General features: G+C 44.6%; 1 protein-coding gene across 2 annotated transcripts in view; it reads right to left on the reverse strand.

The window, feature by feature from the left end:
• SLC12A1 (solute carrier family 12 member 1) overlaps window positions 1-26851 on the reverse strand; it is a 188443-nt gene that overhangs the window by 112581 nt on the left and 49011 nt on the right. For both annotated transcript variants that reach the window (XM_063926056.1, XM_063926055.1), the window contains 5 exons: window positions 26010-26094; window positions 22461-22612; window positions 20810-20917; window positions 12840-12963; window positions 2416-2517 (listed from right to left, as the gene is read on the reverse strand). In XM_063926056.1, coding sequence (XP_063782126.1) covers window positions 2416-2517; window positions 12840-12963; window positions 20810-20917; window positions 22461-22612; window positions 26010-26094 — 571 coding nt within the window. The remainder of the gene's footprint in view (window positions 1-2415; window positions 2518-12839; window positions 12964-20809; window positions 20918-22460; window positions 22613-26009; window positions 26095-26851) is intronic.

Below are 26851 nucleotides of genomic sequence, written 5' to 3' on the forward strand. Positions count from 1 at the left end.
AATAGAAAAAATATGGTAAATAATAATGATAAAAAAAAAAAAAATAATAATAATAATAATAATAATAATAAAAAAATGATTTAAAAAAATTGTGGCTTGCGGCAATGAATTGGAAAAAAGAGGAGAGTGCAGTGGGTGCAGCAGGAGAAGAAAGGAGAAAGATTGGAAAGAGGACACTAGGAATAATTTGAAAAATAAAAAATAAATAAATAATAAAATATAAAAACAATGGTCTAGTGGCCCGATGTTTACAGGCCCTTCTACGTGATTTGATTTGGTGTGGAGCTGGTTAGAGAAAATTATAGTCCCGCTTTGAACGCTTGGTGGACACTGTCCCTGGCTTACCCTAAGTCAGGTCCCGCTCTGTGCGCTATGCGCTGTGACCTGAAGTTCGGGTCTCGGCTTCCGGTGATGGCAGACGCTGGCGGCTTTCTCCTTCTCTTGTGTCTGCTCCCACGCTATATCCAATGCATTTCGAGCGGGATCTGACATAGGGTAAGCCCTTTTTTCCTATTCATTGCCGCAAGCCACAATTTTTTTTCATCATTTTTTTATTATTATTAGTTTTTATTATTATTATAATTTTTTATCATTATTATTTACCACCATATTTTTTCTATTTTGTTCTTTCTTTTCATTTATATTATATCATAATTTTTTCATTTATTTATTCATCACTGTGCCAGACATACACTAACACAGCGCTTAATCTCGCCTCCAAAAACGGATTCCCTGATCTATAAATTGAGCAGCTCACATCAAGCGCAGCAAACTATTATTATTTCCCCCAAACATTTACCACATAGACACCACTTACTGACACACACACACCCACACACCCTACATAGACACCACTTACTGACACACACACCCTACACAGACACCACTTACTGACACACACCCTACATAGACACCACTTACTGACACACACACCCTACATAGACACCACTTACTGACAAGAATGCAGACACCACTTACTGACACACAGACAGCACTTACTTACACAAACCCACTTACTGACACAAATGAACACAGTCAGCACTTACTAACACAAACAGACACCACTTACTGACACCAACTCACTAAACAGACACCACTTACTGACACCAACTCACTAAACAGACACCACTTACTGACACAAGGTGAGAGGGTAACCCCCGGGTGTGCGCTGCTTCTCGCAGATGTCTGCCCGCTCTGCCATCCACGGACCCGGCTGTCATCTTCTCAGTGCAGCCTCCTCCTCCATGCCCAGGTGTTGGTCCTTCTGGCAGGCGGGGGCCGAGTTCTCTGGGACACTCCGACACTGACTTATATCGCAGCGGAGCAGGGACAGGAAGGAGCCGGTAACATGATGCAGGAGGGAGGGGGAGGCAGCGGGTAACAATCAGGAGCGGGAGTCCAATTGCGGGGGGAGGAAGGGGGAGCTGGTGACAACACGCAGTAGGTCAGGAGCCAATCGCGGGATTGCGTGAAGGCGGGGGGGGGGGGGTAACATCCGGCTATACAATCACGCGGGGGGTGGGGGCGCGGATAACATTCGGGGGAGCCCAATCACAGGGACGGAGGAAGTAGCCAACATGCCGTGGGAGCCAACCGCGAGTGGAGCTGCCGGCTGGTAATTTATTCACTGTGCAGTGCCGCCCTCCAGTGGTCGCCGCCCATAGGCAGCTGCCTAAAGCTGCCTAGTGGTAGCGCCGGCCCTGGGCGCGGAGCACGCGTAGTCTGCTAGATATCGCAAGAGACATCTTGAAACATTTTTGTGTGAGGCTCAGAACCAGGCATGTAAATTGTGACTCTTGAAATAAACGTAGGAGGAATAACCGAGGGTTCAATATGCAGGATTTAAGATATGTAGTAAGTAATGGTGTGGTTAATATGTGTTAGTAGGCATTGCAATATATTCCTGTGGTATTTGTACTCCTGCCTACATGTCTGTTATAGTCCTGCAAGCCTACACAAGCTTCTAGACAAACCAATATTATAAATCAGAATAGGACATGCTGATACAGTATGTAGGTGTTCAGGGGCATACCTCCCAACATGACCCTCTCCAGGAGGGACAGAATGCTCTGCTCCTGGACTTCCCTCTTAATTTATTATTGCTATCACCTGTGCTGAAACACCTTTCTTATCCATGAACCTGTTCAACACAGGTGCCAGCAATCATACATTAAGAGAAAAGTCCAGAAGCAGAGCATTCTGTCCCTCCTGGAGAGGGTCATGTTGGGAGGTATGCAAGGGCAAGCTTCAATACAAGTGTAATGTTGGGAAGCACAGAGCACCTCTGATAAACATAAAGCCTATTTCAATACATTCTAATAAAAACTCCAATAAATTGTAGATATAACCCTGAGATTGGATTATATACTTTATTTCCACAGTCACAAGTGCTTCTTGTCTACTCAGCATACTGACCTGGAGATTTTGCATATGAAGCATGGAAACAGGAAAAATTGATCAGAGCATATGAGGCCAAGAAGAAGTTGGAGATGATGGGTGCAATCGCATTCAGCTCAGCTGCAAGAAGGAAAGGAATTGTTATAGCAAGGGCTGTATTTACACATTATGCTGGTATACTAATGGCATTCTAAAATCATTATGTGATAGGCAAAACCAGTGCTGTTGGCTGTTAATCATAAATCAGGTGGACAAAGAAGCACAACCCCATCCATCACCACATAAATGAACCACAGGATGAGAGAAGCACAATTTACATAATTTAACTATTTTTTTTCTGTGTTTCTCATTAAGAAACATTTGACCTAGGGGTGCCAAGGAGAAAATGCTCATTCTCTAGGGCAGGGATGGGGAACCTTCGGCCCTCCAGCTGTTGTTGAACTACACATACCAGCATGCCTTGCTACAGTTTTGCTATTTGGCCATGCTAAAACTGTTGCAAGGCATGCTGGGATGTGTAGTTCAACAGCAGCTGGAGGGCCGAAGGTTCCCCATCCCTGCTCTAGGGCATTATGATTCAAGACCATTGGGAACCAATGGATTAGGGAAACATAGATTTATATGTGAGAAAGGGGTGGAGAAGAAGGATGAGGAGAACAGTAAATTGGTTAGAGATCCAGAGCCAGAGAGTTTTTGAGAATTTTCTAAAAACAATTAATGGATTCTTTTTATTTGCTGGAGAGCAGCATTCAGTAGCTGACACTTGGCGAGATTTATCAAAGCTTGGAGAGAGACTATGGGGGTCATTCCGAGTTGATTGCAGCTGTGCTAAATTTAGCACAGCTACGATCATTCACACTGACATGCGGGGGGACGCCCAGCACAGGGCTATCCCGCCCCGCATGTCAGTGCCGCCCCCCCGCAGAAGTGCAAAGGCATCGCACAGTGGCGATGCCTTTGCACTTCAAGAGTAGCTCCCAACCAGCGCAACTTTAGCGTGCTGGCCGGGAGCTACTCATCGCTCCCCGGCCCGCAGCGGCTGCGTGTGACGTCACGCAGCTGCTGCGGCCCGCCCCCGTTCGGTCCGGCCACGCCTGCGTTGGCCAGACCGCGCCCATGAAATGGCGGCCAAACGCTGCCGTTCCACCCCCCCACCCCCCACCCAGCGACCGCCTCTGCCTGTCAATCAGGCAGAGGCCATCGTAGTGGCCCGACGGCCTTCGGCTGTCTGGCATGCACCGGCGCATGCGCAGTTCTGACCCGATCGCACCGCTGCGATAAACTGCAGCGTGCGATCGGGTCAGAATGACCCCCTTAGTACCAACCAATCAGCTCCTCTGTTACTTTTCGAACTCAGCCTGTAACATGGCAGTTTGGAGCTTATTGGTTTCTCTCATGTCAAGTATTAAAAAAAATTCCCCACTGGTACAACAGCAATATTAAGACTTGCAACCAAAATTTCCTTATAAAAATATTAAGCCATAATCTCATTAGAGAAATATTATGTAAAAAAATGTAAAACATAGGGTTCAAGAGTCTTTAAAAAATAATGCCCTGCTATTGTATCTATAATGGGTGCTAGGTGTGTGGTGCACACGGGCCCATGGGTCCACGGGGTCGACACAGCACACCATTATACGTACCCTTTTAGAGTCCCTCGAAGGCCGGCGCTGCTGACAAATCACTGGGAAAATGGCAGCAGCTGCTATTTTCCCTTTTGCGTTTGAATAGTAAAATCTCAGGATGATCACACGCTGTAACTCTGTACTGAGACACACCGGTTTCGGTATGAATGGTCGATCATGTTATGGTCGACAGTCATTAGGTCGACCACTATTGGTCGACATTGGCATGGTCGGCATGGACAAATGGTCGACACATGGAAATTGTTGCCACGTTAAAGGTCAACGCATGAAAAGGTCGACATTAGTTTTTTTACTTTTTTCGTGCCGTTTTCTGCGGAAAGTGACGGGGAACCCCAATTAGTGCACCGCGTCCCCTCGCATGGCCCGCTCGCCATGCTTCCGGGCAAGGTGCCTCGCTGCGCTCAGCACAGGTTACCGTTCCCAATCGTAGTCCACGTGGATCGTAAAGTACGGAAAAGGTCCACAAAAGATTTTATTTTTTTTTAAACTCATGTCGACTTTTTTATGTGGCGACCTTTCATGTGTCGACCATTTTCATGTGTCGATCATGTGTCCATGTCGACCAATAGTGGACGACCTAATGACTGTCGACCATAACATGGTCGACAATCCAAACGGATACCAGACATACCGCCCAACTTTTAGCATGAAAACAGATAAAACTTACAGATTCAGAGAATATATGCTTAAAATGTAAAAAAAGGGCTTGCCGACTAGATGGTACGGAGATGCAAAAAAATTATGAGCACCTAATTTTACTATTTTGTTACTCTTTCCAAGACACGGACATTTTATTTTGTGTGTGTGTGTTTTTTTGTAAGTGTTGCTATTTTGTTTTATGCATCCTGCCTGCAACTTGTATCACCAGACTCTTCTTTATAGACTGTAGAGATGCTTTTCCTGATACAGGACTTTCAGCAAGCAAGCAAGGTGTGTTTACTGTAGGTACAGTAGGCACTGATATCTTTTCTCATAGCACCGGTACCTACTTTGCATAAACATATAGCACTGAGTTTAGATATTGCTTATTAGTCCAGTACATTGGCGTTTCTATAATGGGAGCAGTGTGTGCGGTGCACACGGGCCCCTGAGTCCAGGGGGGGCCCACACTGTACACCCTGCACCCATTTCTCCTATACTTACCTTTCCGGAGCCCATCGCTGACCGTGTGTGGGCCCCCTCCCCTCTTGTAGCCGTCGCGCCACTGCTAGCGCACTGACCACTAGAGACTCTGGCACAGTGCCAGAGTGTACAGCGCATGCGCAGGACTCCGAAAAAATGGCGCGGCGGCCATTTTCTGGAGTCCTGCGCATGCGCTGTAGACTCTACAGAGCTCAGAGTGCTAGCAGCAGCACGACGGCTACGGTAGAGGAGGGGACCCACACACGGAGTCTGCACACGAGTCCCCTCCTCTCTAGAGATGCTGGAATATATTGTGGGTGTTCTGTTAGCCTCAAGCTAGAACTCAGAGCTGTAACTAAACTTTTTGGTGCCCTGTGCAGAGAGAAAATTGGTGCCCCCTCCCCCCATTTTTCCAATAGGGACATAAGGTACATGCCTCGTGGGGAAGGGAAACGACAAGATTGATCACAGAGAAAGCCCATGCTATGATGCCCCTTCCCACATTTTATAAATATATATATATATATATATATATAAATTAAATATTTTACATGCTGTACAGTATTATATCATACTTGCCAACTCTCCCTAACTGTCAGGGAGACACCCTGAAATAGTAGCAATCTCCCGGACTCCCTGAAGAGTCTAGGAATCTCCCTGTTTGTGCCGCCATTATGTCATACTTGCCAACTCTCCCGGAATGGGCGGGGGCCTCCTGAAAATCGAGTGGCTCTCCTGGCCTACCAGAGGAGTTGACAAGTCTCCTGCCAGGCACTATCCACCCACATCGCCACCAGCATTGCCCAGCAACACCACCACCCCCCAACATGAACACACACACACTGCTAATCAAAATGGGCGGTCAGGTGGGTCGCGTTATCGTGGCCCCGCACCCTTCTCATCATTGCTTTGCAGGGTGCGGGGCTACAATGACGCAATCACGCAGCAACACCCCCTGTTCCACCCCTATACAGTTTGATTCACCCCCACTACACCCCACTCCAAATATACACAGTACTGACAGACACCTCCGTCCAGTACACTTTCCAGAAGATGGAGCAGATTACGGGGACCTTTATATAATCCAAAACCCGTGAGAATCCGACATTGGGAAGATGACGTTCAGCCTCTCTTTGGAATCCGAGTCTGGCAGGAAAACCCAAGCCAGACTGAAATCCAGGCTCAGTTCGCAATGTTCGGGTGGGTCTGGTTCTTGGAGAACTGGACCCGCTCATCTCTAGGTACTACATGTATATACATCATCCATACATCACACTGTACAGAAATCACTGTTACTACATGCTGTATATACATCATCCATACATCACACCGTACAGAAATCACTGTTACTGCATGCTGTATATACATCATCCATACATCACACCGTACAAAAATCACTGTTACTACATGTATATACATCATCCATACATCACACCGTACAGAAATCACTGTTACTGCATGCTGTATATACATCATCCATACATCACACCGTACAGAAATCACTGTTACTACATGTATATACAGTACATCAGCCATACATCACACTGTACAGAAATTTACTGTTACTACATGTATATACATCATCCATACATCACACCGTACAGAAATCACTGTTACTGCATGCTGTATATACATCATCCATACATCACACCGTACAGAAATCACTGTTACTACATGTATATACATCATCCATACATCACACCGTACAGAAATCACTGTTACTACATGTATATACATCATCCATACATCGCACCGTACAGAAATCATCGTTACTACATGTATATACATCATCCATACATCACACTGTACAGAAATCACTGTTACTACATGTATATACATCATCCATACATCACACTGTACAGAAATCAGGGTGGTCTTCAGTATGCCGGCGGTCGGGCTCCCGGCGACCAGCATACCGGCGCCGGGAGACCGACAGCCGGCATACCGACACTTATTCTCCCTCGTGGGGGTCCACGACCCCCCTGGAGGGAGAATAAAATAGTGTGGCGCGCGTAGCGCGCCACCGTGCCCGTAGCGTGGCGAGCGCAGCGAGCCCGCAAGGGGCTCATTTGCGCTCGCCACACTGTCGGTAAGCCGGCGGCCGGCCTCCTGGCGCCGGTATGCTGGTCGCCGGGAGGCCGGCCGCCGGCAGATCGTAGTGAACCCAAGAAATCACTGTTACTACATGCTGTAAATACATCATCCATACATCACACCGTACAGAAATCACTGTTACTGCATGCTGTATATACATCATCCATACATCACACCATATAGAAATCACTGTTACTACATGTATATACAGTACATCAGCCATACATCACACTGTACAGAAATCACTGTTACTACATGTATATACATCATCCATACATCACACCGTACAGAAATCACTGTTACTGCATGCTGTATATACATCATCCATACATCACACTGTACAGAAATCACTGATACTACATGTATATACAGTACATCAGCCATACATCACACTGTACAGAAATCACTGTTACTACATGTATATACATCATCCATACATCACACTGCACAGAAATCACTGTTACTGCATGCTGTATATACATCATCCATACATCACACCGTACAGAAATCACTGTTACTGCATGCTGTATATACATCATCCATACATCACACTGTACAGAAATCACTGTTACTGGATGCTGTATATACATCCATCCATACATCACACCGTACAGAAATCACTGTTACTACATGTATATACATCATCCATACATCACACCGTACAGAAATCACTGTTACTGCATGCTGTATATACATCATCCATACATCACACTATACAGAAATCACTGTTACTACATGTATATACAGTACATCAGCCATACATCACACTGTACAGAAATCACTGTTACTACATGCTGTATATACATCATCCATACATCACACCGTACAGAAATCACTGTTGCTGCATGCTGTATATACATCATCCATACATCACACCGTACGGAAATCACTGTTACTACACGTATATACAGTATATATACAGTACATCAGCCATACAGCACACTGTACAGAAATCACTGTTACTACATGTATATACATCATCCATACATCACACTGTACAGAAATCACTGTTACTGCATGCTGTATATACATCATCCATACATCACACCGTACGGAAATCACTGTTACTACATGTATATACATCATCCATACATCACACCGTACAGAAATCACTGTTACTACATGTATATATACATCATCCATACATCACACCGTACAGAAATCACTATTACTACATGTATATACATCATCCATACATCACACCGTACAGAAATCATCGTTACTACATGTATATACATCATCCATACATCACACTGTACAGAAATCACTGTTACTACATGTATATACATCATCCATACATCACACTGTACAGAAATCAGGGTGGTCTTCAGTATGCCGGCGGTCGGGCTCCCGGCGACCAGCATACCGGCGCCGGGAGACCGACAGCCGGCATACCGACACCTATTCTCCGTCGTGGGGGTCCACGACCCCCCTGGAGGGAGAATAAAATAGTGTGGCGCGCGTAGCGCGCCACCGTGCCCGTAGCGTGGCGAGCGCAGCGAGCCCGCAAGGGGCTCATTTGCGCTCGCCACACTGTCGGTAAGCCGGCGGCCGGCCTCCCGGCGCCGGTATGCTGGTCGCCGGGAGGCCGGCCGCCGGCAGATCGTAGTGAACCCCAGAAATCACTGTTACTACATGCTGTATATACATCATCCATACATCACACCGTACAGAAATCACTGTTACTGCATGCTGTATATACATCATCCATACATCACACCGTACAGAAATCACTGTTACTACATGTATATACAGTACATCAGCCATACATCACACTGTACAGAAATCACTGTTACTACATGTATATACATCATCCATACATCACACCGTACAGAAATCACTGTTACTGCATGCTGCATATACATCATCCATACATCACACTGTACAGAAATCACTGTTACTACATGTATATACATCATCCATACATCACACCGTACAGAAATCACTGTTACTACATGTATATACATCAGCCATACATCACACCGTACAGAAATCACTGTTACTACATGTATATACATCATCCATACATCACACCGTACAGAAATCACTGTTACTACATGTATATACATCAGCCATACATCACACTGTACAGAAATCACTGTTACTACATGTATATACATCATCCATACATCACACTGCACAGAAATCACTGTTACTGCATGCTGTATATACATCATCCATACATCACACCGTACAGAAATCACTGTTACTGCATGTATATACAGTACATCAGCCATACATCACACTGTACAGAAATCACTGTTACTACATGTATATACATCATCCATACATCACACCGTACAGAAATCACTGTTACTACATGTATATACATCATCCATACATCACACCGTACAGAAATCACTATTACTACATGTATATACATCATCCATACATCACACCGTACAGAAATCACTGTTACTACATGTATATACATCATCCATACATCACACCGTACAGAAATCATCGTTACTACATGTATATACATCATCCATACATCACACTGTACAGAAATCACTGTTACTACATGTATATACATCATCCATACATCACACCGTACACAAATCACTGTTACTACATGCTGTATATACATCATCCATACATCACACTGTACAGAAATCACTGTTACTACATGCTATATATACATCATCCATACATCACACTGTACAGAAATCACTGTTACTACATGTATATACATATACAGTACATCAGCCATACATCACACTGTACAAAAATCACTGTCACTACATGTATATACATCATCCATACATCACACCGTACAGAAATTACTGTTACTACATGCTGTATATACATCATCCATACATCACACTGTACAGAAATCACTGTTACTACATGTATATAGTACACCATCCATACATCACACCGTACAGAAATCATCGTTACTACATGTATATACATCATCCATACATCACACTGTACAGAAATCACTGTTACTACATGTATATACATCATCCATACATCACACCGTACAGAAATCACTGTTACTACATGCTGTATATACATCATCCATACATCACACCGTACAGAAATCACTGTTACTACATGTATATACATCATCCATACATCACACCGTACAGAAATCACTGTTACTGCATGCTGTATATACATCATCCATACATCACACCGTACAGAAATCACTGTTACTGCATGCTGTATATGCATCATCCATACATCACACCGTACAGAAATCACTGTTACTGCATGTATATACAGTACATCAGCCATACATCACACTGTACAGAAATCACTGTTACTACATGTATATACATCATCCATACATCACACCGTACAGAAATCACTGTTACTACATGTATATACATCATCCATACATCACACTGTACAGAAATCACTGTTACTACATGTATATACATCATCCATACATCACACCGTACAGAAATCACTGTTACTACATGTATATACATCATCCATACATCACACCGTACAGAAATCACTGTTACTGCATGCTGTATATGCATCATCCATACATCACACCGTACAGAAATCACTGTTACTGCATGCTGTATATACATCATCCATACATCACACCGTACAGAAATCACTGATACTGCATGTATATACAGTACATCAGCCATACATCACACTGTACAGAAATCACTGTTACTACATGTATATACATCATCCATACATCACACCGAACAGAAATCACTGTTACTACATACTGTAGTGTATATACATCATCCATACATCACACTGTACAGAAATCACTGTTACTACATGTATATACATCATCCATACATCACACCATACAGAAATCATCGTTACTACATGTATATACATCATCCATACATCACACTGTACAGAAATCACTGTTACTACATGTATATATATACATCATCCATACATCACACCGTACAGAAATCACTGTTACTACATGCTATATATACATCATCCATACATCACACCGTACAGAAATCACTGTTACTACATGTATATACATATACAGTACATCAGCCATACATCACACTGTACAGAAATCACTGCTACTGCATGCTGTATATACATCATCCATACTTCACACCTATACCTCCCAACTGTCCCGATTTTCGCGGGACAGTCCCGTTTTTTGGGGACTGTCCCGCTGTCCCACCAGCGGGCCACAGTGTCCCGCGGTGGGGGGGGTCAGTTGGGAGGCTCTGTCAATCGCTGCTCTGCTTAGCAGAGCAGCGGTGTATAGACGCTGTGCGCATGCGCACAGCGTCTATTCAGTGGAGTCAGAGGGAGAGGGAGCATGCCAGCGGCTCACAGAGCACTGGGCATGCCCCCTCAGTGACGAAAACGGGGGCGTGGGTCGCGATCGCGGGTCCTCCGTGACGCCACGCCCCCTTTTCATAGGCCATGCCCCTTTTCGGGAGCACGCGCGGCGAAGTGTCCCGCTCCACCAGTAAAGAAAGTTGGGAGGTATGCACACCATACAGAAATCACTGTTACTACATGCTGTATATACATCATCCATACATCACACCGTACAGAAATCACTGTTACTACATGCTGTATATACATCATCCATACATCACACTATACAGAAATCACTGTTACTACATGTATATACAGTACATCAGCCATACATCACACTGTACAGAAATCACTGTTACTACATGTATATACATCATTCACACATCACACTGTACAGAAATCACTGTTACTACATGTATAAACATCATTCATACATCACACTGTACAGAAATCACTGTTACTACATGTATATACATCATCCATACATCACACCGTACAGAAATCACTGTTACTACATACTGTATATACATCATCCATACATCACACTGTACAGAAATCACTGTTACTACATGTATATACATCATCCATACATCACACCGTACAGAAATTACTGTTACTACATGTATATACATCATCCATACATCACACCATACAGAAATCATCGTTACTACATGTATATACATCATCCATACATCACACTGTACAGAAATCACTGTTACTACATGTATATACATCATCCATACATCACACCGTACAGAAATCACTGTTACTACATGCTGTATATACATCATCCATACATCACACCGTACAGAAATCACTGTTACTACATGCTATATATACATCATCCATACATCATGATCACACCGTACAGAAATCACTGTTACTACATGTATATACATATACAGTACATCAGCCATACATCACACTGTACAGAAATCACTGTTACTACATGTATATATACATCATTCATACATCACACTGTACAGAAATCACTGTTACTACATGCTGTATATACATCATCCATACATCACACTGTACAGACATCACTCTTACTGCATGCTGTACCTAGTTTATAACCTCATTAGAAGCAGGTGAGTTGATTTTTAGAACAGTTATCCCAGGATATAACAGCACTGTCATTTATAACAGTATATATGGAGAATCCAATTTGAATATGCTAGTATGAAGCACCTAAAGCATTTGCAGACATGAATCCGCAAACTACATTACTATTCTGACTCCCCATATTTTAAACAATTGGAAACACGATTAAAATGAATATGTGCTGATAAAAATTAAATTACTAACCAATCAGAATAAAGGCCACTGCAATAATAAATGTAAGAACGTATCCTCTGATTGGTTCGTTGTTTTTTCCTTGTCCTTTAGCGAAAAAGTGAAGTGCTTTATAAATGTTATCCTTGCAGAGAGCCTGTAGGGAAATCAATACACACACTTAACTTATTTCTTTGCAATAAAAATGTTCCAATCCACTATATGACCCTTCATTATTGAGATAATTCACTGTTGCAAACTGATTGCAAAAAGGCTGCCATCATAGGTTGCATTAAATTTTATAGGTACTGCCATATAATATTTAACCAGATAATCATTGAGACTGAACATTTTTAAGATGCTGTATAAAATTGTTAACATCTCATGTAGTTTGAAAGGACTTTGGCACTGTTGATTGTAGCACAAGTGGCTCTCTCAGATTTTAGAACTAATATTACCTGTCATTAACCCATAACCTGGAAGCCCTTTACCTGTTCATTAAGGCCAAAATGTTGTGCTTGCACGAACACTAGGTAATGCTTGCAAATGGTAAGTACTGACTGACAGATTGCCTTTTTTGACTGTGTGAAATTAAATAATAGTGTACAAACTTATAAAGGACTATTAGTAATTAATCAATTTCAGGAATGATCTCCATTTAAACATGCTTGTGTATTTTTCTTAGTTGTGCAATACACGTACGTAGACGATGCAGTTAGCATCGTCTTTGGGACAAAGCAGTGATGCGAAAATAGGGCAATATCACGGCAATATGTGACACCAACTGCCGGTATCACAGATCTAAGGGGCTCGGTATGTTTTACCGCCGCACAGGATCCCAAATGTCAGTATACCAACATCGGCATCCTGAGCTGTAGAATGCTGGCAGGGGAGTGATCGCAACGAAGCCCCTTGCGGTCTCGGTGCGAACTACGCTTGCCGCAGGTTCTATTCTCCCTCTTTGGGTGTCGTTAGTACTGGAGCAATTTAACACTAGGTTATAGTAGGAGATAAACTACTGCTCAGTTCTGCCGTCCTTATCCATTTCTATAGGGACAGCAAACTGTAGTAATTTACCAAGCTTTCGAAAAAATGAACTTTTCAGAGCTTGATCTTCAGATGGTCTCCAGACACTGTAGCCTACAGGATCCCTCCCTGGCAGCCTATACACTGTGACTGAGTGGCCCGATGCCCGCGCATGTGCAGTACAGTAGGTCGTCTGGGTCAGATCCTGGCAGTAACGTGGCAGCGAAAGCTATCACTGTACTAGTCACTCTTCGCCGGTACAGGCTCATATGGGAGCCACTCCTCTGGCAAGAGGATTTTCATAGTCACGAAAAAGGAGATTTATGGTAGACTTACCATGGTTAAATCTCTTTCTGCGAGGTACACTGGGTTCCACAGGGAATACATTGGGGTGTAGAGTTGGATCTTGATCCAATGGCACCAACAGGCTAAAGCTTTGCACCGCCTCCACTATAACCCCGCCTCCAGGCACTGGAGCTCAGTTTCAATGCAGTAGCAGGTAAAAGAGACAGTAGATGTTAGTCACATAGAACCACATTCTCACGACAGGAGAAGGGACTAGCGGCTAATGCCATACAAACCCAATGAAGCTAAGTGCGTCAGGGAGGGCGCCCTGTGAAATCCAGTGTACCTCACAGAAAGAGATTTAACCATGGTAAGTCTACCATAAATCTCCTTTTCTGCAGCGGGGTACACTGGGATTCCACTGGGAATATATCTGGGATGTCCTAAAGCAGTTCCTTATGGGAGGGGACGCACCGTAGCGGGAACAAGAACCCGGCATCCAAAGGAAGCATCCTGGGAGGCGGAAGTATCGAAGGCATATAACCTGATAAACATGTTCACTGAGGACCACGTAGCCACCTTGCACAATTGGTCAGCAGACACGCCTCGGCGGGCCGCCCAAGAAGATCCAACAGACCAAGTAGAATGGGCTTTAATAGCAGCAGGAGCTGGAAGATCAGCCTGTGCATAGGCTTGTGAAATCACCATTCTAATCCATCTGGCCAAGGTTTGTTTATTCGCAGGCCAGCCACGTTTGTGTAAACCAAAAAGTACAAAAAGGGTATCGGACCTCCTGAGGAAGGCAGACCTCTCTACGTAAATATGGAGAGCCCGTACCACATCCAAACACCGCTCTTTGGGGGACAAACCAGAAGAGATAAAGGCTGGAACCACAATCTCTTGGTTAAGATGAAAATATGATACCACCTTAGGCAAATAACCAGGGCGAGTTCGAAGAACTGCCCAGTCACGGTGAAAAATCAGAAAGGGTGGACGACAGGACAAAGCACCTAAGTCCGACACCCTCCTAGTAGAGGCAATAGCCAGTAAAAACACAACCTTAAGTGTAAGACATTTAAGATCCACAAACTCAAGAGGTTAAAATGGAGACTCTTGTAGGGCATTTAAGACAACAGACAGATCCCATGGAGCCACAGGAGGGACATAGGGAGGCTGAATCCATAAAACACCCTGAGTGAAAGTATGAATGTCAGGAATAGACACAATTTTCCTCTGAAACCACACCGACAAGGCAGATATATAAACCTTGAGGGAGGCCAGACGAAGGCCTAAATCTAGGCCTTGTTGCAGAAATGCCAAAAGCCTAGAAGTTCTGAACAAATAGGCATCATAATTCTTAGCAGCACACCATGTGAAGTAAGAGTTCCAGACCCTGTGATAAATCCGTACAGAAGCCGGTTTGTGGGCCTTCAACATAGTCTGAATAACCACCTCAGAGAATCCCTTGGACCTCAGGAAGGCAGCTTCAAGAGCCACACCGTCAAAGCCAGTCTGGCCAGGTCCGGATAGTCACAAGGGCCCTGAACGAGGAGGTCTGAGCATTGAGGAAGCAGAAGAGGACGCTCTATCGATAGACCCTGCAGGTCTGAGAACCAATACCATCTGGGCCACGCTGGAGCAACTAGAAGTACCATTCCTCTTTCTTGCTTGAACTTCCGTAGTACCCTGGGCAGGAGTGACACTGGAGGGAACACATATGGCAGTCGAAAGTTCAATGGTATTGCCAGTGCGTCCACGAACGCTGCTTGAGGATCCCTTGCCCTTAATCCGAAGACTGGAACCTTGTGATTGTATCGAGATGCCATCAGGTCTACATCTGGTAGGCCCCACTTGTCCACTAGGAGTTGAAAGACTTCTGGATGAAGACTCCACTCTCTGGCGTGAACGTCCTGATGACTGAGGAAATTCGCTTCCCAGTTGAAGACTCCGGGAATCAACAATGCTGATATTGCTGGCAGATAGCGTTCTGCCCAACGGAGGATATCCGATACTTCCAGCATTGCCATGTGGCTGTGAGTGCTACCTTGAAGATTTATGTACACCACCGTGGTGTCATTGTCTGATTGTATTTGAACGGGCTGTTCTGTACTGGAGGCAGGGTCAGTGTCAACGCATTGAACACTGCCCGCAATTCCAGAATGTTTATTGGGAGGAGAGATTCCTCCTTGGTCCATCGACCCTGGAGAGAGTGTTGCTCCAACATCGCACTCAAACCCCGCAGAATGGCATACGTTGTCAGGAGGATCCAGTTGGAGATCAAGAAGGGACGACCCCTGGTCAACTGTTGGTCTTGTAGCCACCAGCTCAGTGACAGACGAACCTCCGGAGTCAAGGAGATCATTTGAGACCTGATCCGATGAGGCAGGCCGCCCTACTTGAAAAGGATTAACCTCTGCAGAGGGCGGGGATGAAATTGAGCGTATTTTACCATGTTGAAAGCCAACACCATGAGGCCTAGTACTTGCATCGCCGAGTGTATCGACATTCTTCGGCGAGAGAGGAAATATCCGATCCTGTCCTGAAGTTTCTCTGGAGACAAAAACAATTGTTGGCTGTGTGTGTTCAGCAGTGCCCCCAGGTGCACCATGCTCCAAGCAGGGACCAGCAAGGGCTTTTTCCAGTTGATGAGCCACCCATGGGCTTGTAGAAATTGGACTGTCAGTTCCAGATGACTGCGGAGGACCTCATGGGAGTTCGCCCGGATCAAGAAGTCATCCAGATACAGCAGGATCCTGATTCCCTGACGGCGGAGAAGGGCCGTCATTACAGCCATGATCTTGGTGAATATCCAAGGGGCCATGGCCAATCCAAAAGGCAAGGTCCGGAATTGATAATGTAGGTTGCCAATAGCAAACCGCAGATATTGCTGATGTGACATGGCAATAAGTATGTGCAGGTAAGCATCCTGTATGTCCAGGGATACCATATGGTCTTCAGGTTCCATGGCCAATAGCAAACCGCAGATATTGCTGATGTGACATGGCAATAAGTATGTGCAGGTAAGCATCCTGTATGTCCAGGGATACCATATGGTCTTCAGGTTCCATGGCAAATAGCAAACCGCAGATATTGCTGATGTGACATGGCAATAAGTATGTGCAGGTAAGCATCCTGTATGTCCAGGGATACCATATGGTCTTCAGGTTCCATGGCCAGCACAATGGAGCACAGAGTTTCTATACGGAATTTGGATACTCTCACAAATTTGTTCAATGATTTGAGGTTGAGTATAGGCCGGAAGGACCCATTTGGCTTCGGAAATAGAAACAGGGTCTGAGACAGAGGTACTGGCACTACCACTACTGTGTCCAGGAGGGATTGTACAACCAAGTGTAGAGCTTGCGCTTTTAACGGATCCAAAGGGATAACCTTCGTGCAGAACTGGTGAGGAGGACGTCTCTTGAAAGAGACTGCGTACCCGTGAGAGACGACTTCCCGCACCCAGGCATCCAAAGTGGTCGTTAACTAGGCCTGGCCGAACTGCAGAAGTTGGCCTCCCACCCTGGGGTCCCCCAGCGGGAGGCCCACCCCGTCATGCAGCAGGCTTGTCTTGTTTGGAAACAGGCTGACGGGCGGCCCAGGATTGTTTAGATTTGGGCTTAGTGGTTTTGGAAGCACAAGCCTGTCTCAGGTATGGATGACCTTTTGCTTTTCCTGGAGGTCGAAAGTAATGAAAAGTGGTACTCAGCCTTCGGAGAAGAAGGATTAGTATTTGGGAGAAAAGTCGCCAAGTCAGTCACAATCTTGTTCAGATCCTCCCCAGATAGGATATCTCCCTTAAAAGGGAACACCTCCAAGGTCTTTTTGGAGATCAGGTCAATCTTCCAGGACCTCAACCACAGAATTCGGCGAGCCAGGATAGACGTAGTAGATGCCCTTGCCGCCATTACAACTGCATCAGAGGCACACCCCTGAATATAGTGGGAGGCTGTGGTAATATAAGACATATATTGTCTGGCAGTGTCAGAAAATCCAGAGGTAGCTCATCCTCAATTGCCTGAACCCATGCTTCAATTCCTTTCGCAGCCCAGGAGGCTGCCATAGTGGGTCTATGTACAGCACCAGTAAGAGAATAAATAGACTTCAGGCAACCCTCCACATGCTTATCCATCGGTTCATCAGTGAGGTGACAGTGGTGACAGGCAGAGTAGATGACACAAGACGTGCAACATGAGAGTCCACCGGCGGTGGAGTTTCCCACTTGTTACTCAACTCCGCAGGGATAGGATAACGGATCAGTATATTCCCCATTCTCATTGGAAGAATTATCCAAAATATTAATGGATTGTGAGGTAGAAATGGCCCACATAGATGACCCCTTGCCCCCAGAGGGGTGTGGGGTAGACTTGTGTCAAACCAAAGATTGATTCAATTTTTGTAACTGGGTAGACAGAGTGTCCGCCCAGGGCGGATTAACTACAGGGACAATATGTGGCTGTAATGGCACATGTGGTCCCACAGGGGGCGTATGACGTGTTACAAGTGTACTCAGCATACTTGAGAACGCTGCCCAAGGTGGGTCCTGATTGACCACAGGTGCTGCGGGTTGATTGGGAGGTGTATGCCACCCAGCGCTTGAACCAGCAGCTAACACTTCCCCCTCAGGTAAATCCGTGGTGCCAGCACTGCAGGATGCAGAAGCGTCCGCGGATTTCCCGCCCTGTGTGGCGTGACAGTACAATATAGCCAGACAAACACAATACCTGAAAATAACCCCCTGAGTCATGTGACAGTAAATACAGGACACAGAGGATTTAAGCGGTATGAGGTGACTGTATATTCTGTGTAGCGATATATATATATATATATATATATATATAACTCCAATGTAAAGAAAGGCACTCAGGAGACTTACATAGAAGAAATCTGTATTGAGTCGAACGTTTTTGGGGATACAACCCCTTCCTCAGGACCACACCAGTAGGTACTGGTGTGGTCCTGAGGAAGGGGTTGTATCCCCGAAAACGTTCGACTCAATACAGATTTCTTCTATGTAAGTCTCCTAAGTGCCTTTCTTTCTTTCTTTACATTGGAGTTATATGCTGAACTTTGATTGTGCACCTGAGCAATTTCATCCAGAGAATTATGAGTGCCGACTGCCTTTGGATTTATATATATATATATATATATATATATATATGGGACCCTGACGCACCTAGCCGCTCAGGTTACAGAATATAGTGATAGCAATATGTGTGGTACAGGAGAATGAAATCCACACAACAGCTACAGGCACACTCAGTCACAGGTACACTGCAGAGGTTATTACAGATAAACAATAAAACTGCACTGGACTAGTAATACTACATATAAATATGTATGATTATAGATATAACAATGCACAGTAGATACTGGATGTACATCACAGAATATTTGTACTAAATATTCAGATAGCAGCACACTTGTTCTTAACTTACAGTGGGCCAGATGTACTAAGCCTGAAAAGTGATAAATATCACTGTGATAAAGCACCAGCCAATCGGCTCCTAACTGTCATTTTTCAAACACAGCCTGTAACATGGCAGTTAGGAGCCGATTGGCTGGTGCTTTATCACAGTGATATTTATCACTTTTCAGGCTTAGTACATCTCCCCCACTGTCTAAAATGACATGTAGAATACTTAAGTGCCTGTAAATGCACAGCGCTGATGAGACAGGCGGCTTTACAGAGGAGACAGAGCCCTGCAGTCACGGAGATCAGCCCAGGTAGTAGTGAAGATGGCGCCAAAATCTCTGTCAGGGAGTGAGGGAGAGTGAAATGCAGCTCCAGGGTGGGAACACCAGCAGTAGATGGCGCCCAGAGCTGGGGGAGGGGCTACAGGTCAGCGCCTTATCCCCCATGCTGGTCCTCACCACCAGGTACTGTGGATCCTATATAAAATGGATTTTAGTAAATCCGACCTGTGCTCCCTTGCCCTGGTGGATATAGTGGGGTCCCTGTATAGTACAGTGTCCACACCAGCGGCGCAGTCCGTCTCCCGAGACTGCGACCGGACCGCAATTAACCGGCGGATTCCACCTGAGGGACCATCTTACCTCCTCCCTGATGTGCAGCCATGCAATCCTAGAGAGCGTCAGCGGTGGTGTACCTGATGACCGGTGTGCCTCCGCTGCAAGTACCAAGGAACCCAGCCGCGGGAGTATGCAGCGCTGCTGGGGAGGTGATGGAGCCGCAGCACAGAATGTCAGACTGACATAAATAGTGCTGCGGCCCTTGAAGTCTTCTTAAAAAGCTCTTTTCAGGGCTGCCTAACGCAGCCCCACCTGTTAGTGACCTGCTCTGCAGGCACCAACTTACAAACTGAGCTCCAGTGCCTGGAGGCGGGATTATAGAGGAGGCGGTGCAATGCATCCTGGGAACAGTGAAAGCTTTAGCCTGTTGGTGCCTCGGATCAAGATCCAACTCTACACCCTGATGTATTCCCTGTGGAATCCCAGTGTCCCCCGCTGCAGAAAGTTATTGTTTATTGATGCGACATGCGGTGATAACAAATAATACATTCCTGGCAAAAATGCAAAGTCTTAAATGTACTGCACTGCTGTGTGTAAATTATCCACCCTGCATGGACCCCAATGTGACTCGCTTCCAGACAAGGCTTGTCTTCGCAAATAACTAAAAGAAATACATAATATAGATCACCTTGTTAGAGTTTATTGTCTTTTCCACATACCTGAAATACTTTGGGTGCACTGACGAGAGATGCCAGAGCCGAAGACAGCGTGGCTGAGAAAATGCCTGCAATGATCAGAGGGCCAAATCCAGATACCATACTCATCACCTAGAGAGAGGCAAAGAGAACATTCCATGTTGTGTATGACAGTGGGGATCTTGAGTACGCCACCTTGAGGAGAACTGTAGTATTACAGTAATGTGATTATTATTAGAAAATACTGTACAAGCACGCTGATTATGCACCCAGTATAATGCATAAACATGGCTGTGTGAGGGTGTGCAGCTTTATCTGTATCACACAGATGAGATGCTCACCTTGAAATAAACTGTATAAATGTTCATTGCTTATATGAGTCTGACGACACCTCAACATGGAGAAAATCGTGTAGCAGCAGCAGCATCCCCTGCCCCTACTATAGCTACACCTATGCTCACGTGATCTCTAAGTAGATTGTTTTAGAAACAGGAATATTTCCCAAAGTTCCTGCCGCTACTAGGCATGAATCCAACACCAAGGATATTTCATGATGCAGATAAAAGAGAGCATGGACCTTATGTAAAACCCTGCGAGGCACAGGCACATTTTGGCAAGTTAGCCCATGTCTTTTAAAGCGCCAATAATTGAAATGGCAAAACTAGGTTGGTTTTGCATTTTAAATTATTGCCGCTTTAAATAAATAGGCTAACTCTGCACAAGATCTGCGTCTCTCATCCACTCGCATTAATTGTTCACACTCAAAATTACAGGACTTTATCTGGGCTTCACCCACTCTGTGGAATGCCCTCCCATGTACAATAAGACTCACCTCTAGTCTCCAAACCTTTAAACGTTCCCTGAAAACTCACCTCTTCAGACAAGCCTATCAAATTCCAGACCCACCCACATAATCTTCAGTGCTTCCCTATCTAATTACATCCTCTGTACAGTACACATCACATCACATGTCCTGTCTTTCCCTACTCTCACACCCTCCTGACCCTTGGCCAACATTGCTGGGTGATCATATAATGCAACCCATTAAGAACCTAGCAATCTGTTGGACCAATATGCAATAGGTAGCATCTATCCTTGTGTATCAATGCCTATTTCCCTATAGATTGTAAGCTTGCGAGCAGGGCCTTACTACCTCTATGTCTGTCTGTTATTACCAAGTTTTGTTCTATTACTGTTGTTCTAATTGTAATGCGCAACGGAATATGCTGCGCTATATAAGAAACTGTTAATACATAAATAATAAACAGAATAACTCCCGTACTCGCAGCTTGCAATATATTACATAAGGCCCTATACAGTATGTCTGTGATACACATTAACATATATGTAGTTATAGCGTGTCTGTTCAGATATCTGATTAATAAGCAGTCTATTTAAATAAATACACTTTGTAATCTTTTTTTTCAATAAGTTACATATTGTTATCTCAGTGGCCAGGAAAAGGTTAAATAAAAATAATGCATAATGTCTAATCTGTTATTGAGGAAATGAATCTAAACTGTTTTTATTATGAATTATATTAACAAACATGCACAACTGTGAAGCTAAATACAAAATTACTAGCAATAACAAAAATCCGCTATAAAACGCTCCATTATGCTTTATGCCTAGTAAATGTGCATTGCGGTTTCAGCTCCCAGTGATCAATACTCACTTGGAAGTTATTCATCAGCCCATAGTTACACTTCTCAGTTTCACATATGGAGAAGTTGTACCCAAGCGTGCAGGCAGCCGACCCGTTGCATTGTAAGATAGAAGTGACAGTGTCATTCATGCTTCCTGTGGCATCACGCACTACGCATGCAGCTAGAGACAGAAATGGTGCTTACATTATTATGGGGCTATTTCCTTTATTACTGTAAAGTACCATTTTTTGAAAAAAGAAATTATTAAGCCATTGTTGCAACTCTAAGAGGTATATTTACAAAGCAGACGCCGCTCTCAGTGGTTTAACCTCAATATTTGATGTTATGTGCAAAGCCCGGCATTTTGCTTATAATACTAGCGCTGCTCAGAGAGTAGAGGGTCCTCATGCAGGCTCCGTGTGGGCCCCCTCCTTTCTGGCAGCACTGAAGACTTGTGCCAGAGTCTACTGCTTATGTGCAAGTCAATGGGACCATGGCCATCCGCGTCTTGTTCCCGAGGGACTTCTCTACTGCACATGCCCAAATCACCAGAAAAATGGCAGCCGCGGACCACGAAGATGGCAGAGAGGTAACTATACATGGGTGCTGGATGTGCAGTCTGTCCCCATCCTGCCCTGCACACCTAGCACCCATTATAGGTACGTCATTGGGGGATTTGGAAATATATCAGTGCATCCACTTATAACTGAAAGACTCTTTTCCATCCAAGCTGTGGTTATTATAGCTACATATACAGAATGCATCATCGCATGAGGAAGAGGCTGTTTCTTATTATAGTTATACACCTTTAAACATGACATTACAGAGGTAAAGACCATAAACTTAAGAGTGGAGAAGTCAGTGGCGCACGCAGGGGGGGGTTTCCAAGTACCTGGAACAACCCCCCCCCCCCCCCCCGCTGATGAGACAATTCTTTTATTTTTGAGATGGAGACAGCATTGTCTCCGTCTCAGTAAAAGCCCATGATCGCGACCGCGGCTGCTTACTATAGCTGCTGCAGGAGAGCTAGAAATGTTCAGGGGGAGCTGCTGGCAGTCCATGCTTAGCCACAGCAGCTCCCTCCATCCTCGATCACAGTGCCGTCCATCTTCTCTCGCTCCCAGTCCCAGCCCCTGGTATGTATAAAATGTATGTATGTATGTATGTATGTATGTACTGTATGTGTATGTATGCATGTGTGTTCGTGTATGTATAAATGAATGTGTGTGCTCTATGTAAGTATATATAATTAGTGTATATATATATATATATATATATATATATACACTAATTATTAAAAAACTGTCGTCAGGAATCCAAACATTAAAAAGGTCTTATCTTAAATACATTAACATATTTTCACATACATTCACATTTAAGGCAAGACCTTTTTAATGTTTGACAACAGTTTTTTAATAAAACCAAATATTTTATATGCACACACGGAAACCCCCCTTACTAAATCCTGCGTTTGCCCCTGGAAGTGGACCAGTGGAGAAGTTGCCCATGGCAACCAATCAGCATTGAAGTAACATTTATCGAGTGCATTCTATAAAATATGTAGCAGCTGATTGGTTGCCATGGGCAACTTCACCATTGGCTCACTCGTCCAATCTTTTCACTGTTTCATGAATAGACCTGTTTTTCTTTGCACTTATTTTATCTGAGCATTGGATAAATTAAGACCTGTGTGTAAAATACTATGCTGTATCTGCAGAAACATTACGTGAGCTTTTACATATGTAACTGTGATAGCTGTTATGTTCCATTAAAAGAGAAGAGATTTTGGGGCAGATGTACTATACTAAGCCTTGGGGAGTGATAATGTGGAGAGAAATAAAGTACCAGCCAATTAGCTCCTAACTGCCATGTTATAGACTGTGGGCGGGATGTACTAAGCTCTGCCGTTGCGCTAATTGCCTTCTCACCACTCCGTTGACAGCTCCACAGTAACATTTCTCCTCCCCTCCCAGCGCTGCCATTCTGCCCCGTTGTCTTCTCCTCGGCAATCGCCGGTATGAACTAACAGAAGTATTGCTGTCCCACTATTGCGGCCACTCAGGGCTCAGCGTTATGGATGCTCCGCTCTCCATAGATACCCTCCTGCGCATGCGCATATCTTAGGATCCCGTTATGTGCACACTGAACTGTGAGTGACCGTAGCGGTGGAACGGCGATGCTTCTGTTAGTTCATAGCGGCAATTGCCGGGGAGAAAAAATGGGACAGAATGGCAGCGCCGGGAGGGGAGGAGAAATGTTACCGAGGAGATGTTAACGGAGCAGTGAGAAGACAATTAGCGCAGTGGCAGAGCTTAGTACATCCCGCCCTGTGTTTGAAAAATGACAGGAGCTGTTTGGCTGGTACTTTGTCTCTCTCCAAGCTTTGATAAATCTCACCCAGTGTCAGCTACTAGCTGCTCCCCAGCAAATAGAAAAAAAATCATTAATCGTTTTTAGAAAATACATTTTCTCTCCACTTTATCCCTCCCCAAGGCTTATCATATCTGCCCCACGGTATGTACCAAAATCTTCAGCGATTTACTTTTTTTTTTCTTTAACTGCCAGTGTGCTCCTAAATCTATTGGTTGTAGGTGTTGGGAAAATAAGCTGCAATTAGTATTTGATGCACTAAAGTTAGAAATGAAGATATGAGAAATATATTGACATATATAAAGAGTAACAAAACAAATAGGTCATAAACAATTTTTGTTAGCAAACCAAAAAAGCACAATAATGGGCAAAACCATGGCCCTCATTCCGAGTTGATCGCTCACTGCCGATTTTCGCAGCGCAGCGATCAGGTGAAAAAACGGCATTTATGCGCATGTGCATGGTACGCAGCGCGCATGTGCTAAGTCATTTCACACAAAACTTTGTAGTTTTACAGAAGCTGAAGCGACGCTTTTCAGTCGCTCAAGTGTTCGTTGTTTGGTTGACAGGAAGTGGGTGTTTCTGGGCGGCAACTCAGCGTTTTCAGGGAGTGTGCTAAAAAACGCAGGCGTGCCAGGTAAAAACGCAGGAGTGGCTGGAGAAACGGGGGAGTGGCTGGCCGAACGCAGGGCGTGTTTGTGACGTCAAACCAGGAACTATACAGACTGCAGTCATCGCAAGCTAGGAGTAAGTCTTGAGCCACTCTGAAACTGCATGAAATTTTTTAGTTGCAGAAGTGCTAACCTTTCGATCGCACTTCTGCTAAGCTAAGATACACTCCCAGAGGGTGGCGGCTTAGCGTTTGCACTACTGCTAAAAGCAGCTAGCGAGCGATCAACTCGGAATGAGGGCCCATGTGCAGTGCAGGTGGTGCAGATGTAACATGTGCAGAGAGAGTTAGATTTGGGTGGGGTGAGTTCAAACTGAAATCTAAATTGCAGTGTAAAAATAAAGCAGCCAGTATTTACCCTGCACAGAAACACTATAACCCACCCAAATCTAACTCTCTCTGCATATGTTACATCTGCCCAACCTGCAGTGCACATGGTTTTGCCCATTTGCTTGCTTCTCTGGTTTGCTAACAACTCTCAATAACCCCCATAATGTAGTTTCAGGACACAACACAACACATGCCAAGTTCCACTCACCTGCACAAATAGCTACCGCAAGGTAAGCAATAGTTGTGATTAAGATGGCTAGCATGGTACCCTTAGGAATAGCTCCTTGTGGATCCTGAAAAAAAACATAAGTTACCAGAGATGGGTGAACTCATTTAATTCATGACTTGGCCAGGTATGCACAAAATGAGCGCATCCGAGAGATTCAGGTCAATCACTGTGTGTGGGGCGTAAAGAAACCAATCAGTTATCTTCTACACATGCAACATGTCCATAGAAAATACAGCAGGCGTTTACACCCATTTTTCCTAGACTATTGGGAAATGTGAGATAGTACTTAACAGTGGCCTGGACTTTATTGCCACATTTGGTACAAAGCAGCGTTACCTAATTTGGGCGTTTTTTCAAAATGACAGCTGTGTCCTCACACATCATTGCTGCAGTCGCGTCAAACAGCCCCTCCCATTAAGTCAGGTCCCACGAGACTCTGCTAGCGTTGGGCGATTTTTTTGCATCTGTTTTTCTGAAAATGCATCTTAGTTGCAATGTGATGTGACTAAGATGCACCAAGAGACTGTGCTGATTAATCTAATATGTGACACTAATATATTGTATGTGACTGAGTCTCTGAATCTGTATACGAAGCGTACGCATTGGCCTCAGCTTATTTTCATGCCAAGATCCATTGTGCTCCATATACAGACTCAGTTGCACACAGATATACAAGTGTCACATATTAAATTAAGCAGCAGAGTCTCCTGGTGCCTTCTAGCTGCATCATGCTATGACTAAGGGGGATATGGACAATGATGCGGACAGTGTCGGACTGGGGCCTGAGGGGCCCTTCGGGGGGGATGCTGTTGTAGGTGCCC

The sequence above is a fragment of the Pseudophryne corroboree genome, chromosome 6 (genome assembly GCF_028390025.1).
Source record: "Pseudophryne corroboree isolate aPseCor3 chromosome 6, aPseCor3.hap2, whole genome shotgun sequence".
In the NCBI taxonomy this organism is placed as follows: domain Eukaryota; kingdom Metazoa; phylum Chordata; class Amphibia; order Anura; family Myobatrachidae; genus Pseudophryne; species Pseudophryne corroboree.